This window comes from Pseudopipra pipra, chromosome 2 (assembly GCF_036250125.1).
Source record: "Pseudopipra pipra isolate bDixPip1 chromosome 2, bDixPip1.hap1, whole genome shotgun sequence".
In the NCBI taxonomy this organism is placed as follows: Eukaryota; Metazoa; Chordata; class Aves; order Passeriformes; family Pipridae; genus Pseudopipra; species Pseudopipra pipra.
Window position 1 is genome coordinate 109,194,874 of NC_087550.1, and position 18,638 is coordinate 109,213,511.

Consider the following 18,638-nt stretch of genomic DNA (forward strand, 5'->3'; position numbering starts at 1 on the left):
AAAAGGTATTCATGCCCACACTGTGGAGTAACTAGAAGGATGGTGGGAAGGCCAGTTCCCATTTACACTGTAAATACTGAATGCAGCTGAAAGGCATACACGAAGTCCTTTTAGAGTATAATATTTCTTCCTTAAGGTAATGCCTCATTCCTAACATTACAAGCAAACAACGCTTGTAATTGAAACTTCCTGCATCTTAATTCAGTTTGATCTATTCAAGTGCTCTGTGGAGTGGCTGAGGGTACTGGGGTTTTTTAATCTGAAAAAAAAAGGAGGCTCAGGAGACCTTATTGCTCTTTACAACTACCTGAAAGGAGGTTGTGGTGAGGTGGATGCTGGCCTCTTCTCCCTGGGCAACTAGCAACAGGACAAGGGCAAATGACCTCCAGTTGCACCATGGGAGGTGAGGTTGGGTATTAGGAAAAGTTTCTTCACTGAGAGAGGGGTTAAGCATAGGAACAGGCTTCCCCGGGAAGTGGTGGAGTCCTGAAAGTGTTCAAAAAATAAGTAGATGTGGCACTTCACAATATGGTTTAGTGGACATGGTGGTATTTGGTTCAAGGTTGGACTTGATCATCATAGAAGTCATTTCCAACCTTAATGATTTCATGATTCTAAGGTTCCCAGGCATATACAGCGTGAAAAATGGACTCACAGCTGTTCAACTGGAGCAGCAGTAGACTTCATCTGACATTTTCATTTAGAAAAATTAAAAGAGCAGGCAAAACTTCTGGAAAGAAATATCTGCAGTTCTTTGCTGCTTAAGTTGGAAGGCATATATTGTCTCACACTATGCTTTTAGATGTATTTTGCCTTATTTTATTTTAAGCCTTTAATGCAACAAAAGAAAAAAAGAAATATTGCTTTAAATGCTGTAGCTGCAAGAACTAGGCCTTTTAGATAGATTTATTTGCACATCTTCCTTAAGCCAAGTACACAGAACCACTAGAGACCTCTGAATCTCTAAAGGTAGAGTTTTATAAAGCACGCACAGAGTAGAAGAAGACAACTTCTGAGAGAGGCTAAGAACTCAAGTCAGCTGGTGGAATGACATGAAAGGTTTTGAAAACAAAGGCTACCTTCTCCAGCTGTGTCCTTGTGAGGTAAATCCATACTTTCAATTCAGCATCTGTGAGAGGCTTTCTACAAACACCACATTTTCCCCCTCCAAGTCCCCCCAGGAAAATCTCTTTCTCCCTCTAGGACAACCTCAAAGGCATAGTTTTGGATCTATTCTTTGTTCTTCTCAGAAGTTTCCAAATCTGTACTCCTGTCTACTGGGTATACACACTGAAATTCCAGAAAAGGATCTGAACTGAGTATATTTGGTTGTGCCGTCAAAAGCTCAGACCCTGTCCCTCCACGAGAGGATTCATTATGACACAAAACACAGCAGCCAGTTCAAAGCAAACAGCCATTTAAAAGAGTGCTGAGCCTCCCACACACGAAGCAGCTAAACCCCCCACATAATAGGCACACCACCCTCCAGTCCTGTTACAGCCATTTGTTACAAGCTTAGTAAAATAATTAAAAGTTATTTTTCCTACCTGTGGCTGTGGAGGAGTGCATTGAAAGCCAATCCATCAGACCAGCTAGTGGTGAAATTGATAACGTTGACCTGTGGGTAATTGCGAGTCGATTGGCGGACCCAGCTCAGCAGAATCATTTCACTGTTTGTCTGCTGCAGTCCAGCCATGATGTTTTTCATTACATCTTTGACCTGCAATAAAAGACAGAATTTGATCAATGATTGAACTTATTAAAAGCTGACTTTTTTTTTTTTTTGACACAAAAATCCTTCAGCTGCCTAGATTTCAGCCTTTAAGAAGAAAACTCTGAAGTAATTAAAGAACATAGTCACAACATAAGGACAGCAATCAAGTCTGAATGCTTAAAGACAAGGGATATTGACTTGCTGATCACTATTGCTGATGCATTCAGTGCATTCATCCCTGTGCCACATGAAGCATTCCATGCACGAACAGAGAACGCACATTTGTTTGCACCATTTGTGGGAACAGAATTCATTCAAACTAAGTATTTCTTCTTGTGGTTTTCTTTGCTCTGGAAATACATCCTTAGTTAATATGATACATTATAGCAAAAGTTGATAATAGGATGAAAAGCATTCTTCTCTCACTGACGGAGTTGAAATAGTACCACGGCAAAATAAATGTGCTCAGTGCATGGTAGATAATGTTTTTGACTTAAATATGCAAACTATATTTGCATAAATGCACTTGGATGAAAAATGAATTTCACTGCCTGCATTAAAAGAGTATTGCATATGTTTCAATTTTATTTTTTAATGAATAGTTAATATTCTTCTTTCACTAGAGAGAGCTTACGAATCTACAGTTATTATTTTACAAAAAGCCTAAGGGTTTTTAAAAATATTAGCCTGGAGTTTGACATAATGCAGTAGATTATATATTTCTTATCAACTTTACTAGTGCAAGAGCACATAAAACATCTATTCAGAATTATTTTCCTGTATTTTCCTGTATTTTTCCTGTATTTTTTTCCTGTATTTTTCCTGTATTTTCCTGTACTCTTTTTTCTTTTCTTTCTCTTTTCTTTTGCTTTCTCCATATATCTTTGAAAGACTAGCAGCTCTTTAAAATACTTCCTAAGATATAATTTAACTATAAAGTTGCTTATTCACTTATGAAATATAGCATTTCATTATAATTCTTCCCTTTAATTCCTCTGCAGCCAGTATCGGTCAGTCAAAGAAAAACATGCAGTGCAGAAGCTACTTTATGATAAAGGATGGACCACTTTGAAATTGTAAAAATTGTAAGATTACATGCAGAAGATGTAATCCGAAAGAATAATCATCAACAACAATAATTACTGTGACACTGTAGAGAAAACAGAGGTACCATTTTATTGTGTATCGGTAAGTTGCTTGGTAGTTTCACAGTAACTAATTTAGTCATTTGACTACATAAAAGATATGAATTACTGAAAATATCTTGGGTTTGCATCTCAGATGCATACTACCAGAAAGTATCACTGTCTTCAGTTTTCCTTTTGAGACTTAAGTATAAAGTTTACTTTATATGTTATTAGTTTCTAAGATGGGAGGAGAAATTGATCCTCTCTAAATTTTATGGGACACATTCCTGACTTCAGTCAGAAGCAAGATCAGCACTTGAGCAGAAAACTGCTGGCTGACATTTGGGTGAGAAGCAAGCTTTTTGAAGGCTTCTTGGTTAAGATGTACTGTTGAGAACGTAGTTCATAGAGATGTGTTCATGTCAGCCTGAAGAGCTTTTGGGAAGATAAACTCTTTCAGCATCCAGGCTCAAAAACTACAGCCATTTCAAAGCGTCTAGTAGGCTCTGCCTCATGCTGTCAGATGATGGGATGACCTCTGATACTCATTTCTCTGCTACTTCTCCTTTCTAATGTAATATATCCTGGCAGGACACAAAGCTCTAAAGTGTAGGAAACTCTGACTTCCAGAGAATAGACATACTTGCTCTTCCTGGGGAATGGGCATATGCTATGGCAATAAGAAAAGATTAAATTTTGATAGAAGGGGTGAAAAGGGTAACACAGACATCACCAAGATGGTTTCTGGAATGGCAAACTGCCAAATGGAAAGCTGTGAATGGAATGGGAGCACTGCTATTCTTGTCACAGCACTAAGAAACAGCTAAAAGCAGCACAGCCAGCCCTGGCTCACAGCAGCAGTGGATCTCTGATCCTCCCACTGCAGGACCACATCCTGGAGCCTGTGCATTTGTAGCTCTGTGTGGCAGATGAGCAGGAATACAGCATGATCTAAGGGTCTCACTACATCTTTTCAGTTTAAAACCAACACTTAGGCATGTACCATTTTGTAAGACTGGCACTTGGCTTCAGGATGCCAGACCCTAGAACAGTGGGAGGGAAAAAGATAATCTAAAAAGAAAACTGTTCTCAAAGCAAGAATTTTTCATTTTTCTCTATCAAATGGGAACCTTATAGCTCCCTGATAGAATGACTTAGTATTTTTTACTTGCTATGCTTCAGGTATTCTGACTGCACAGATTACGTCTTTTATAGCTAGAACCACTAAACTATTTCAAAGCACACTTGAAAGAACACTTTTAAGAATGTTTTCACAGATATTCAAGTCATATCTTTCAAAGTAAAGGATATTCTTTGCTCATTGATTCAAAGTGGATTGACAGAACCACTAATATTTCATTTCCAAAATCAAAATTCAAAATAAAATGAAATGGTAACTCCTCTTAAAATACTGATTCTGCAACAAGTGCACAATAACCCTGATGCTTTTAATAAGTCTCCAAACAAGGCTGAAAAACTGTTGAAATGCACGTCTCTGAAACATATGCCTTCTGTATATGTCTATTCTTTTGCTATTTTTTCTAAAGAAAGTCAAGATTTGGGCCGTGATTCTCGCCAAAGACTTTTGCTAGTGGTTTTCTTTCATGCTTTACCTGAAAATCAGTTTACTCTTAAAAACATGACAAAAGACCTTACACACTGCAATAGAGAATGTTTTTTCCACTCTTAAGAGAGTTTGTCAAATAAAACAGTTCAGAAATTAATAGTTTTGCTCTGTTTTTACTTAGATGCTAATGCTGCAGTGAGGCTGGGATCACAGAGCTGTGAGAAAGAGGGCAGCAGCTTCAAGGAAATAGAAAGCCTGATGGATGCAGTAGCAAAAAGAGCTTTGGCAGCAGGTGCTCAACTCAGAACGATGGTTCAATTTCAGGGAGACTTTTAATAATAATCTGAAAAAAACAGGCTAGATAAGAAAGGACACAATCACCACAGGGGATATAGAAAGCCATGATATTTCTACTGAACAGAAATGACAGTGGCAAGAATGAGTCGAGTTGTGTCTGCTGCGATCCCTCTACTATTGCTTCTCCTCAGTGGGACTTCTGATATCCACTTGGACTGGTACTGACATATTATTCCCTCTATGCACCTTTCTTCTGCCATTTCTTTTTTTTTTTTTAATTTTTACACAAAGTGGTTGACATTTTTGTAAGAGACCATCATGTGGTCATATATAAGTAAAGTTTATGTGATGTTGGCTGCAGAACGTGAAATGGGGGGAAAAAAGCTTCTTGCTTGTTATCAGCAACAAAATAACTGCCACACAACTTTTTTTTTTTTTCCATGCAGGCAGATAAACTTCCTCTAGCTCAGAAAGTGGAAGAGCTGTAAAAGTAGGATTGCACCATCAAATGCAAACTACACCAGTAGCATGTATGACGTCAAGCTGTGTACTACTATCTAATTTTTTTAGGCCTTCTACAGACTACAAATAAACATAGTTGTCTTGATAAATTATTATTGAGAGTGAGATATTTTACTCAACTGTAGACAACTGGCAGATAAGTTTGGAGGCCTTGAGTCTTTATGAACATCTTATTGTGCTTCCAGCTGCTTATTTCCAGGGGCAAATCTGTGATAGGCAAATTGGAACCAACAGGAATCAGCACCCTTTCTTAAGAAACTTAGAGCCTTGTTTCACCAGAAGTGCTGTCAGTATGTAAACAGGACAGGACAATAACAAACATATTCTAGATTATGAAAATCACTTCAAAACTTTAAAGCTGGAAAAGAACAGTCTTTCTCCACAGAGCTGTAAACAAACAAATTTACTTTGAACCATTCCAATACTTTGAGGGAAATAGGCAGCAAACCATCTCCCAAGTGTCCTTTTTTTTTTTTTTAAAAAAAAAAAAGAGAGAAAAGCCCAAATACAAATCTGTCTTTATATTATTTTTTTTTAATTATTCACCATTATGCAACAGTAACAGGTGCTATTATTTGAAATTTAATTCTAGACAAATTAGAAAATTTATTTACAAAATTTTGAATAAAAAGAGAAGTCCAGAGTATACAGGTCACTTCAGCAGTGCATGAATAAAAATAAACTGAAACACGGAACTCAAAGTTAGATGAAACATGGACTGAATCATTATGACTACGCTGAGAAAGTGTCACAGTTTTAACTGATGCTTTGTAAATAAGATCCTTGGACTTTTCATACATGGTTAGTTCAGACTGAAGCCTTGGGTACCATCGCAGATGCTGTCACAGTTATCATTAGGTTCAAGATGAAGTTTGAAAATAACCACCTGTGCCCTGCAAGCAAGAGGTACTCCAAGAGCACGTGCCTGCTGTCAAAAAGCTCAGCAAATTATATCTGAACATTGTCTTCTGTGTGTGTGTTAAGAGGAGTGGTGGGAACAACTGAAAAGAGATTAGTAAGTACACAGATAATACTAAAGCACACCTTTAACAGTTTGCTTCAGGATAAAATAAGAACAAATCAAAATATTAATTTGAACATGAACAGTCAGTTCATTATTCATGCAAATTGAAACACAGTGATTGAAGGATTATTGGCAAAAGTTGCACAGCTAGGTATCATATTCCATCTGCTCTTAATAAGTAATTTAGAAGAGTTTTATGCAATTAAACTAGGAATACGGGAGACAAAGGAAAAAGTCAGTAAACTATTTGCAGCTTTTCTTTGTTGCTCTCACTATATGTCCCGTAAATTTTGAATAAAAATATTCTCTTCTTCAATGAATGATGTATGTGTGATTCTGATAGGATTGTTTAATTTTTAATATAAAGTCTTCTAGACTTTGTTTCCTGCCATCTTTTCTTGTAATACTATGAAAAACTCGTAGCTTATTGCTTGGACATGAATGGACACACTCTTAGTCCAAATTCATAGATATATACAGACTCAAAGCATCTAGATGCAAGTTCTTTTTGAATTTTGTTTTTGCTGCTGTCTCAGAATTTGTTTACTCAAGTGTCCTCGTCTACCATAATGTTTTTTACAAGATCCGCATCATAATCACCCCTTTCTCTCTAAAGACAAAGGAAGCTAAATGAGCCACATCTGCTTCAATAAATTAGCAGCCTTGCAGCTTTTTAGTGTTCTAAAAATAATTCTTGGCAGGATGGGTCAGCAGCAAAAAGCAACAAATGTGATTATTTTATTAAAATATAAAAGTCACTCTTTCTAAGATACTAAAAAGAAAAGTGACTATGAAAGCTATATTGGTTTTATCTATCCATTTTTTCTTTTGATAACTGTTATATATATAATTTTGCAATATCTGATGGTGAAATTACAGTCAAAAGAGCTTCTGCTAATGCTCTAAAAACTATTTTATCTTCTTAATATTCTTAATATCCTAGATGATATGTAAACAGACTGCTATAAAACTTGCTGATTTAGCACATTGCAATGTCTATGTTTACTTTGTAAGTTGTTGCTGGATAATAATGGGAACAAGATCAGTGGAATAAAAGTACTTCATGGAAAGTAAGGAGCAATGCCACTCACCTGCCAGTGGAGGATTATATTCCAGATCAAACCAAGGGTCAGCTTATGATTTCCATCCACAATGTCTGAGCTCCCTATATTTACCAAATCAACCTATTAGAGAAACCAAAAATAATTGTATAAGAAAAATAACAAGCATAACAGGTTGGAGGGAGAGGGAGGGATGGGTTAGGGTAAACATTCCATTTGGCTTCTGTTGTTCCATAAAGATAAAACTCGTGTTTTACAAATGGCACAATTAATGTTCTGGAAAAAAGCCATCAGTGATCTGGAGTTCCAATTATTCCAGTTATAGCATGTTGTGAAAACACAGAATTAAAAGTAACAGTTAATAATAACTCGAACTCTTTTATATTAAGCCTCTACAACTACAAATCACAAAACTGATGGGAGACAGAAAAACTCCTGTACTATACTTCATGCTACCTTACATAATATAATTTTCTGAAATTCACACATATACATACAGACAGAGTAAGAACCTACAAACTCAAGATATTGTTCTACACATCTAGATTAAAATAGAACTTAAATTTTCCTTAATTAATATCTATAAAGTATAAGGAAAGGCAGGTTGTGTTCTGGAATACAGATAAAACAGTGATCATCACCTAAGCAAGTCTTTTACACATTAGTTCATCCAGTAATGTTGATTTCCATAATTATATCCTGCATTTGCAGTTTCATAATGCATCTACCACTCTAGAATACTCTTTCCTGCACATGTGAAATGATCCTTCACTCTCCCCCATTTTTCATGCTATCTAAATAAAAAAGCCAAATCCAGGGATGTGAGTGCAAGACAATATAAGCTAAGTCCTGCACTTTTGGATAGAACTATGATTCTAAAATTTGCATCCTCGCTGTTTCACAGAAGCCATTTTTCATGGTCAGAACTGATGTTTATATGGAAAAGTACCCCATTCCTTCACAAACTACAATCTGCATATCTCTGCTGAGCTGATGAAGTTTTTTGAAGTTACAAAGTTGTATCTGTAGATTGCTTTTGCACTTAAGATTTTGCACCCCCAAAATAAGCTGCTTTTTTTTTAATTATTATTATTTCAATACACCTGTGTATAGGTTATTTTTATTAATCCATACCAGGTAGATATTTTGTCAAGAACTCTAAAACTCTCTTAGAGCTCTTTTCTTTAAGAATTACACATTTTGTACTAAAAACATATGAGACTGGAATTCATTCTAACCAACAGTGTCTTAGAACATTTCCCAAATGGATCTTAAGGAACTTAACCTAAACCTATATTGGGGCAATCCCCATGTCCCCTACATTACCCCCACAACACTCTCACCTTTCTATAGGAACAAAAAACCCTGTAAAATACGTTTAGTGGAAGCAGCAGCATTTTTCAGTGTTACCACCCGGATGACAGCAGAACCTCAGAGCAAGAATAGCACATACCAGCAAAAAAAAAATCTAGATTACTCACAGGCTTTAATTAGCTTTAGAGCCATTGATTTTGCATTCCTAAAGTCCCATAGAAATCATTCATCAGGCTTTTGAAGGTTAAGGAAACTTTTGGCTTCATGATAATAACTATGAAGTATATCTCTACATATACTATGCTACTTTTCATATTGTGTACAGTTTATGAGGGTTTTATTATATGAATATGATGGCCCCTGGATGACCACTTCACTTTCTAAAACGATGTTTTTTCTTCTATCTTCTAAAATTGGAATACTCTCTGTTTTCTTCCCATATTTGAGAGGGACTACTATTGTATTCCAGAAACTGAATGAATAGCACATTAATGGACTTGGATGGTATGTACTGAATACTTCAAAAAGCATTTGCTGTGAACATTTGTAACCAGGTATGCAGTCAACACCTTCTTGTATACTGTGAAATAATGCATTGATGATTTTTTCCCAATAAGGTCAGATGTTGCAGATTTTGAATAATTAGAAGCTTTTTCTTCCATTTATTTACATGAAATTCCACTAAATAAAAAGAAAAATCAAGCGGGAGGTCTTTATGCCAATATTATAAGGTCACTTTCATTTATGCACAAATCTTTAGATGGATTATCTTAGATTTATAAAGTAAATAGCTTTATTCAGCAGTTGAACTCAAGCATGTTTAGTGACCTACTGCAGCTATCAAGAAATCCAATATAATAGGCAGCACAGAATACATTATCTTTGTTCTGTCACCTCTTACTGTTAAGTTTAAGTGAGTGTTATAGTTTATTTGAATTTATTCTTGAGAAGGATATATGATAAAATTAGTTGGTCACTGGAAATGTCTGCTGAAGTTATGGGTCCATTAGAATGCTGGCATAAGGAAGATACTGTGAGAATGTTTATTCAATAATGATGCACAGGATACTGGCTTGAAAAGTCAATCTTCACAAAGTAGAATTGAAAGTGGGTTTGATATGATTAATGTTTTGAACCATGAAGAACCTCTGAAAATTTACCAAAAAAATTTATTCTCATAAAAGCCTTGGTTTTTCAGACTTCAAAATTGTCAGAGGTTGTGAGTAGGTATTTTGATAGATAGCACCTTGTAACCAGTTATGGATGACTTCTAGTAATTAACTTTTAAAAATCTATTTTAAACACCATGCATTAGCATAAAATCCTGCATGTTGATCTATCTTCAGGTATCATCCACTATAGATGTATTATTCAAAATTTGCTGGAAGAGGATTTTAAACTCTTTAAAATACATTCACCCCTGATGCCAAATGACAAAGTATCCAAGTCACATTAATAAAACTGCCTTGACTCCAGTATTTGTATACTATAGACCAAAGTTTGATTTAACATCTACAAAATATTTTGTATGCTGTCTATAGGATGCTCTGAGCCTGTCTGGCTGAATACTTACGTTATTTCTCTGCAAAACCTGGAGTGCTTTGTTGACATTGTTCAGAGCATGAACTCTTGTGGAGCCCTTTTCTTTTGTCTGCAAAGAAAGTAAAAGAACTTTGACTGTCCAAAATCAGAATTGAGTACATTACAGGTAACTCAAATCTTTTATATGGTTCTGAATCATGGGTCATCTTCTGCCATCACCTGCATCTCTTAGAACGCTTCCACTAATGCTGCATTCGTACAATCCTAAACATTCACTGGTCAGATTATGTGACCAATACATCTGTTCTAGAACAAGCAGCAGTCACAAGTATTGAGGCCATGTTGCTGAGAACACAGCTATGTTGGGCAGGGCACGTCTCCAGGATGAAGGACTACCACCTCCCTAAGATCCTGCTTTATGGTGAACTTGCCACTGGCTGCCGCAAGAGAGGACCCCCGAAGAAAAGATACAAGGACTCCCTGAAACAACATCTCAGCCTTGGCCATATTGATCACCATAACTGGTCTACTCTGGCCTCAAATCGGGAGGCCTGGAGACACACCATCTATAACGCTGCTGATGCTTTTGAGAACGCACGCAGGATCACTTTTGAGGAGAAAAGACAATGCAGAAAGAATCGTGCCTTGCAGAATTTACCATCTAAGGAGTCTTTCTATTGTGCCTTTTGCAATCGGATATGTCTATCTCACATTGGCCTCATAAGCCACCAGCGTGCTTGTAACAAATGTGGATAGAGCCTTCCTAAATCTTCGTTCACGAAGCCTAGCCATGATTATCATACATTGGGCTTATGCAGCTTCCCAACATGGAATAGAGTTAATTGTGAAACAAACTGGATCCACATTTAGAAGGTAATTTGGTACCTTGACAATTTTCAGTGAATGAATCATTGAAATGAATATAAAATCAGATAATTTCAGATTCTATTTATCATGATTAGTTGTATTCTGCATGGCAATTTAGGATCATTACTATGGCAACTAAACAGATAATCATCACTCTGTTTAATATTTATTTACAAATATATTATCTCTGGATTTTAATTCTCAAACTCCAGCCTGCTTCACTACTTTTTAATGAGAAAGTTTCAGAGAAAGATGCTAAGCTTACCAAGTCCAACCAGGAACACAAGAGAGGAGATTCAGAAATATGTGTGACATGTCATTTTAGAGTTTCCAAGTTGATAAGAGCAAGCTGTTCTGTCTTTTCAGGCAAGTACAACTCCCACACATAGACTGTATGTATGAAATTTATTAACAAAACATTCTAATTCTACACATTAAATGTTATTCCAGCTAAAATCTAGATATTTAAATGAACCTTGCCTCAGTCTTGTTTCTCTTTGCCCCACTTCCTTAATAAGTGCAAAGAACAAAGTAGAATATTTTCATTTCAAATATATGCCTAGCAAAGGGCTACTGGCTAATACAGCTCTCAGTCACAATGTTTTCTCAACTTCAGAAGGAAGTCAAACATATTCAGATCCCTAAAAATAGTTTCCACGGGTCCTCATCAAGGGCAGAAATTAATGAATATCACCTACTACACTTATCACATCAGGGCTTCAATATACAGTCAATGTGTTAAAAAACACATACAATTTTTTGGCCTGTAAGGCATTCCAGGAGCTCCAGAAGTCTTCGTCCATCTCGAAAATCATTAAAAAGGTCTTCAATGTAACGTCTTCCAAACTGAAATGAAACAATAGGTCTAGTTAGTTAGAGCACCAAAATAAAAAAAATATAATTATGTATGACACAGAGTAAAAGAGGAAAGTACAACTAAACTCATAGGATTCTTTCAGATACATTGGTTTTAACAGGGTTCTAATGCTTAAGAGAGATGTGCTTACCTTATTTCAAGTACATACCATTACTTCGAACAAATAAAGCAGAACTGAATACTAATAAAGCTAGAACACAAACTAGACTTGGCAATAAAGGTGCAAATCAGGAGAAAAAAATTGGAAAAATTATTTGCAAAAAAAAGAAATGGGAAAGAAACAAAAATACCCCAAACACACAGGAAGTGATACCAAATTGAGTGTCTAGTAAGTGCTCCTTCATGGGACAGAAACAAACTTGGAATTACGCAGAGGGAGATAAGTCTTAGACTTAGTCTACTAAAGATCTAAGAAACATATCTATGTTAATAGGACATACTTGGAATTTTACTGAATCAGAGCCTCACTGCTCTAACTGGCTAAAAGGCATCTTATACTTTGTCCACAGCATCAGTGAAAGACGAAAGGAAATATTTGAGATTTTTCCCCACATGACAATGATAAAAAATTATTCACTCTTTCTAAAGCTCTAAGCTAAGCTAAGTTTATGATCTGATGCTTTGACTAGTACATTAAAAATATAGAAATATAATTTTTTATAGTTTAGTCACTGCAGAAGTTTTATGAGCACCCATCAATTTTGAAGTGGTTTTGTATGTATGAGAGCTATTGAGAACCACTATAAAAAACAGTGATTATTTTTTGCAGTGCCAAGTAGATTCACATGTCCACATTATTTCTAATTTGTGAAGTTTGACAGATGCTTTGATTGATTTGAGAGGAAGCATCTGTACTTTAATTTGCTAGAATTGACACTGTGCTGACCTACATTGCACATCTTCCACTTTTACCACAGAGCAACATAGAATTGGGAATCCATATTACACAGAAAACATTTGCTTTCTTGTCAGCAGTGTTGTTCTGCTACTCACTGCTACACTCATTAGAGCTAGCTGGGAATTTTATGAAAAACACATTTTGTTAGAAAGTACCAATTCTTTTGGAAGGTTTCTTAAACAGGGGACAGAATTAAGGACAGTTTTCAGTGCTAAATCAATTTTTTTCCCCAATCAATACAAATTTATGAGTACAGCACAGACTTCAGTGCTATTAGCTGTTCTGCCATGACTCCATTCTCCTTTCTTTCAGACTGCTCTTCTAAGCAAGAGCTTCTTTCAATCCTTCTTTCATTTTTTAGTAAGGTCTTGTTTCTGTTTCATGGAACAAACAAATCCAAAACATCACAAATTTTCTACAGCACTGGGAATCCCTATTTTCTAGCCAGTTTTTACGCCATGCACAACTCATTCCAACTAAGGTAATTTCTAGTTAACACACATGCTGCCACTCTATTACCCAAAATATCTGAAAACCAATACTGAATAGATTCACATATTATTTACTTGGACTGCTCAACATCTCGAATTATTTGTTTAAGTAATAACACTCAGCAACTCTATTTGCTGCCTCGCATTTAGTATGAGAAATAGCTTTATAAAAATTTTTTAAATTATGGTGTGGAAAATTGTGTGCCATTATGCAAGTCATGTACAGAATTCCTGAAGTTGTTGGACAAATTTAACACTAAAACATACAACTGAATCAGAGAGACACTTATTGTGTCTTGCAGAACAAAAGGCACTTTTGCAGAGGGGAAACACAAGATCTGTGCACTCTAAGGGAGCACTATAAGACAACAATAGGCCCTTCTTCTGTTACACCATGAAAGAGTTGTGCCCATAACGTTGCTGACTCTCCCTGGGAATTTGAGCACAATGACATATTGATAATAGAATATAATTATATTGGTTTGTATCACACAGGAAAAACAGAACTAGCCTTCGTCATGCCTGCATCTTTTTCTTTCTTCCTTTTTGCAGCGTTTAAGCTATTAATAAAATTTATGTTGAAATCAACCTAGACAGTCAAAAAAGTCTGCTTAACAGATAATATGGTATTTTTGGTAAAGCTTTTAGTAAGAAAATAAAGACACAGCATGGTAGCATCCCTAGCAGGACATATTAATTACAAGTGTATTACAAGTAAACCTTAAACCAAAAGTTCCATTGATTTTTTAGGGTCTTGGAAGAATATCTTCCATTAATCACAACTAAAAATACCTTAAGACACCTTACACTGCTGCAACACATATCATCCTAAACCTGAAGAAGGTTGCTATTTTTCTGGCAACAAGGTAATTAAGTCTTCTTTCTCAAGTAGATCAAATGTCTTTTGTGGATCAAAATTGCAGTAAGTCTTCAGATACAAAGGTCTCAAAGTTGCATCAGACAAATTTATTGTGTCATTGAAAAGTGTTTGTCAACTCAAACCTTTGAAAACTCAAAACTTGAAAACCAAGCATGGCTAGTTAATGGCTTGCCAAACAAATACCTAGTTGCTTGTTATACATTCCTCTTGAAAATAACCTTTTAAAAAACTTTTTTAGGTTTTACCCATCACCCTTTACCTACTGAGGAATGAAAATGTTCAGAAGACTCTCCCTTGCTTGTTGATTTGTTAGTTGTGCTATATTAAAAATTTATCCAAAACCTAATTTTAAAAAATGCCCAAAGCAGCTGCATGCTGAATTGTTGGTTCCCATTTATTTTTTCTTCTTCAAAATCCCAATGATGGAAGAGATGGGGGAAACAATAGAGAGTACAGGACAGAGGAACGACTGCAGATACTGAATGTGAATCACAAGATGACTTTTCATGAGAAGTAGAAATTCCTTTCTAGAAGTAGAAGAAAAATAAAATCCAAGACAGGACTTTGTTAACATCTTAACTATAGAAAGAATAGCTATTTAAGTATATGGCAGTTTTACATATCTCTGTCTTCATGCTAAATGAAGGCCAAACCACAAACTTTCTTGGTTTAGCTGATGGAGCTGTTGGCTGCAACTGCTGACCTTACATAACACAAGGGGACCTGAAGGAAATCCAAGGGATTTACTTTAAAAGAAAAACAGCATAAAATATGATCCAGAAGAGAAGATTCCTGCTTCATCATGGATTAAATTAACCTTCAAATTTAAATAAGGACTGAAGAAATTACACTGGGATGGAAAAAAAAACAAAACCCCTATCCTACACTACACCATGGTCAATTACACAAGCCTTAGTCTTAGAATTATGGAGCACTGTACAATTAACATGGGAGGAAAATGTGGAATTTGCAAGAGAGTCCTCCCCCAGGTGTTATAAGTGAGTGAAGCATACTTAAGAGTATTCTGTGTGCTAACTCAACCTCAATATTAGGTAGACTGAAATATCTCAAGTGTATACATGTTCCAGGCTTAGCAACTGAAACAATTTTATGCCAAAGAACAATACCTAAAAACTCAGAAGCTGGTGAAAAAGAAAAAAAAAAAGGAGAATTGGGAAATAGATTGAACTTAAGTGTTAATAGATAACTGTATTTGCAAATTTTTTGATTTGAATATATTCAGATGTCTTAAAACATCAAGCCTCATCCTACTTATCTCACTACTGTCTACTTTCATTGCCATTCCTGTGTTCTTCTTTCCAAAGAAATAATAGACCTCATTGTCTCTATGTAAATTTAACAAATAAATTTTATCAAAAAATTAAACTATTTAATCAGCTCGTTCATCAGATACATAATCAAAGAAATTAGTATTGTGGGAAGTATTACATGAAAAGATGGTATTCTACGAAAAGCACTCTATTCAGAGCTAAATGCAAATCAGTAATTGTGAAAGAAATACAGAGAACACCATGAAATAATTAAAAAATAACTTGTCCAGAGAAGGCACAAAGACATCTGTTTATGAACATCGCCTCTCCGACAAGTCAAAGCTCTAAAAATTTTGATTAGCATAAAACTGTTAGCAGATGTTATATTTTAGAATAAATTAGCATAGGCAAATGCTATGCTAAAGGAAAATAGGGCAAAGGGAAAGGAAATAGGAAGGGGAAGAAGGTGGAGAAGAGAGGGGAAAGGAAAGGAAGGGAAGAGGATTAAGAACAAGTGTCAAGGTTTAAGGGGGACCTCAGAGAGGACATGAGGAAATAGGATTGAAAACATACCCCAACTCTAGAGGCATGGGTGTGGGAATGGCAGGGAAAAGAAATCACAAATTTTTGCTCCAGTCTCCAGTGGACAGTTTCCCAAGCAGAATGAAAGGGCTCATTATACTCCTGACTCTGTGGAAACAAGTTCTAGTCCATTTCTACAAGAAGGAAATGTGGAACCATGTGATCAGCATCAGAGAGACCTTATCTCCAGTCAGGTGGAGGAGAGGGATAACCAGGTTCACTGAACTGTGTAGATTTGAGGGCCCAGCACATCAACTCCACAAGGGGCACCAAAAAGAACTGTTGTGGTTTAAGCCCTGTTGACAACTAAGTACCACATAGCCCTTTACACACTCACCCAATCCAACCCCAACCCAGGGGAATGGCGTTTGGCAACTGTCAGTGGGTGGTGAGCAACCGTGTTGTGCATCACTTGTTTTTCTTGGGGTTTATCTTTCTATTTATATTTTTAATTTATTATTATTATTATCATCTTACTTTGTTTCAATTATTAAACTGTTCTTATCTCAACCTACAAGTTTTACTTTTGATTCTCCTCCCCATTTCAGTGGGAGGTGGGAGGTATCTGGAGTGGTGCTTAGTTGCCAGCTGGGCTTAAACCACAAGAAGTCACGAATTTTCTCCCACAAGCAAAAAGCGTAGAAAAGTAATTCTATCTCCTGAGATTCATAAACACTCCAAATTTCAAACAATGACTCCATAATAACAACTCTGGCAAAATACATGATAACAGAAGACTGAAACACAATTATTATTTGAGGTTCTTTAACACGCATATATTTTTTTTTTTCTGTTTTATAAAAATTTCATGTAATAGAGACATTTCCACATTTTTTCTCAGAAAAATTACAAAGGGTAAAAAACTTGGCTGAGGAAGAGATCTCTGACTTTTCATTTTCCTTTGCAGACAAGTATGCATTTAGATTATACTGTTCATTTGAGGTAGACTAGACTGTAAGAAGATTATTACAGTAAGACAAGTTGGATTCTATTTCTTATGAATTTTACAGTATTATTGGCTTATTATTATCAATTCATATGGGAAATCTAGCAACTGAAACGATCAACAGATGGAGAGAGACAGCGAATAAATTAAAAGAGTAAAAGGCACTGTAAAGACAGGGAATTCAAGGTTCAGCACAGCATTAGACAAAAGATTTAAGGTTATATTAGGTGTAAATAGGAAAGATCATCTTACAATAGAACGAGTGGACATGGAGGTCCTTCAGAGTCTCAGGACAGGTAAATAACTGAGATTTTAGCTTGTGACAAGACCTTTATTTCCATTAGACACAGGAAACCTGAACTGCAGAGCCTGGAAGGGAGGTGCAATGCATTCCATCTGTGCCTGCAACTTGCAGGGTTGTGGAACAAAGAGCAAGAGGTTCCCTGCAGTTTAGCTGGGACCTCAGACTAGTGATAGACTGCTAAAAAATGAAAAGACAAAAATGAAAAAATGCAACCCAGAAAGGCAGAATGACATAAGTCATAAGTCTTCATATAACTTTTTCAAATTATTTTTGCAAGTCCATTCTGTGGATCTGTAAATGTTGCTGAATAGACATCAGTAAGAAAGAAATAAAAACTTAGTTGGCTTACAGATGTTGCCCTTAGTAAGACTCTAAAGAATCAGCCTTTTCTTGCAGTCAAAATATTTGATGCTTCACTCTGTGAAACAATAAAGAAAAGCTATTGAGCTAATCTCAACAGATCTTTTAAGTCACTTTTAATAAAAGAAGGACTATTAATACTTGCTCTTGCTCTGCTAAATATATTAAAAATTCAATTTCTCTCCCCAACATTCTTGTTTATAGTTTGTTCAATTCTGCTGGGAAGTTCCATGAAAGTGACTGACATTTTCTTTCATTGATGCTGGATTACTATTACAGCAGCAAAAGATATTGTCCTAGTCATGAGGGAAAAAAGATGCAGCAGACACAGTTTAATTAGGCCATAGGTTTATGGACTCATGGGAAGAACCAAACAATAACCTGAGCCACCCAAGCCATCCTTTCTCCCTTCAACACTTTTTGCCTGTTAGAACATGGAGGCATCCACTCTGCTCCAGGTGAAACTCTGTGTTAGTCAGCTGGAGGCCAAACACCGCACAAGTGGTTTGCCTCTCCACTGTCAGAGATCCAGTCTGTTTCCCAGGCTTTGTGGTAAAAATCTTTTTTTGCTCTCTAACTTAATTCTCCGAGGAATTACATAGAGGAGTATGTAATGCTGGTGTTTTAAAAATGATTGCTACCGAGCAACTGTGAGGAAGGTGTACAATCCTTCTCTAAAGAAGCCACATTCTTCTCCCAGTCAGAGAACCAAATGTTCTCTGTGCCTTTCAACAAGGTAACTGTCATAAGGTCTGCAGCAGGCACAGAACACCAAACTCTATCTTTAAAAGAGTGATCTAGGGGCAGGTCTTACCACCTATCTGAAGGCAGTTCATGTTTGTGGACAGGACACACACTCGCAGAGAAGAAGCTGGTTTCATATCCAGACCCTGAAGTTAGGTAATGACACCAGACCTTCCTGGGATTTCTGTGCAGTTCTTGTAAAAGCATGTTTTCCCCTCAGCATAAGGAATCATTCTACTTTTCTAGTGTC

General features: G+C 36.2%; 1 protein-coding gene across 14 annotated transcripts in view; it reads right to left on the reverse strand.

The window, feature by feature from the left end:
* Positions 1 to 18,638, reverse strand: part of DMD (dystrophin) — a 1,059,271-nt gene that overhangs the window by 789,710 nt on the left and 250,923 nt on the right. For all 14 annotated transcript variants that reach the window (XM_064646820.1, XM_064646822.1, XM_064646818.1 and 11 more), the window contains exons 3-6: positions 11,789 to 11,881; positions 10,200 to 10,277; positions 7,343 to 7,435; positions 1,548 to 1,720 (exon numbers count right to left, since the gene is read on the reverse strand). In XM_064646820.1, coding sequence (XP_064502890.1) covers positions 1,548 to 1,720; positions 7,343 to 7,435; positions 10,200 to 10,277; positions 11,789 to 11,881 — 437 coding nt within the window. The remainder of the gene's footprint in view (positions 1 to 1,547; positions 1,721 to 7,342; positions 7,436 to 10,199; positions 10,278 to 11,788; positions 11,882 to 18,638) is intronic.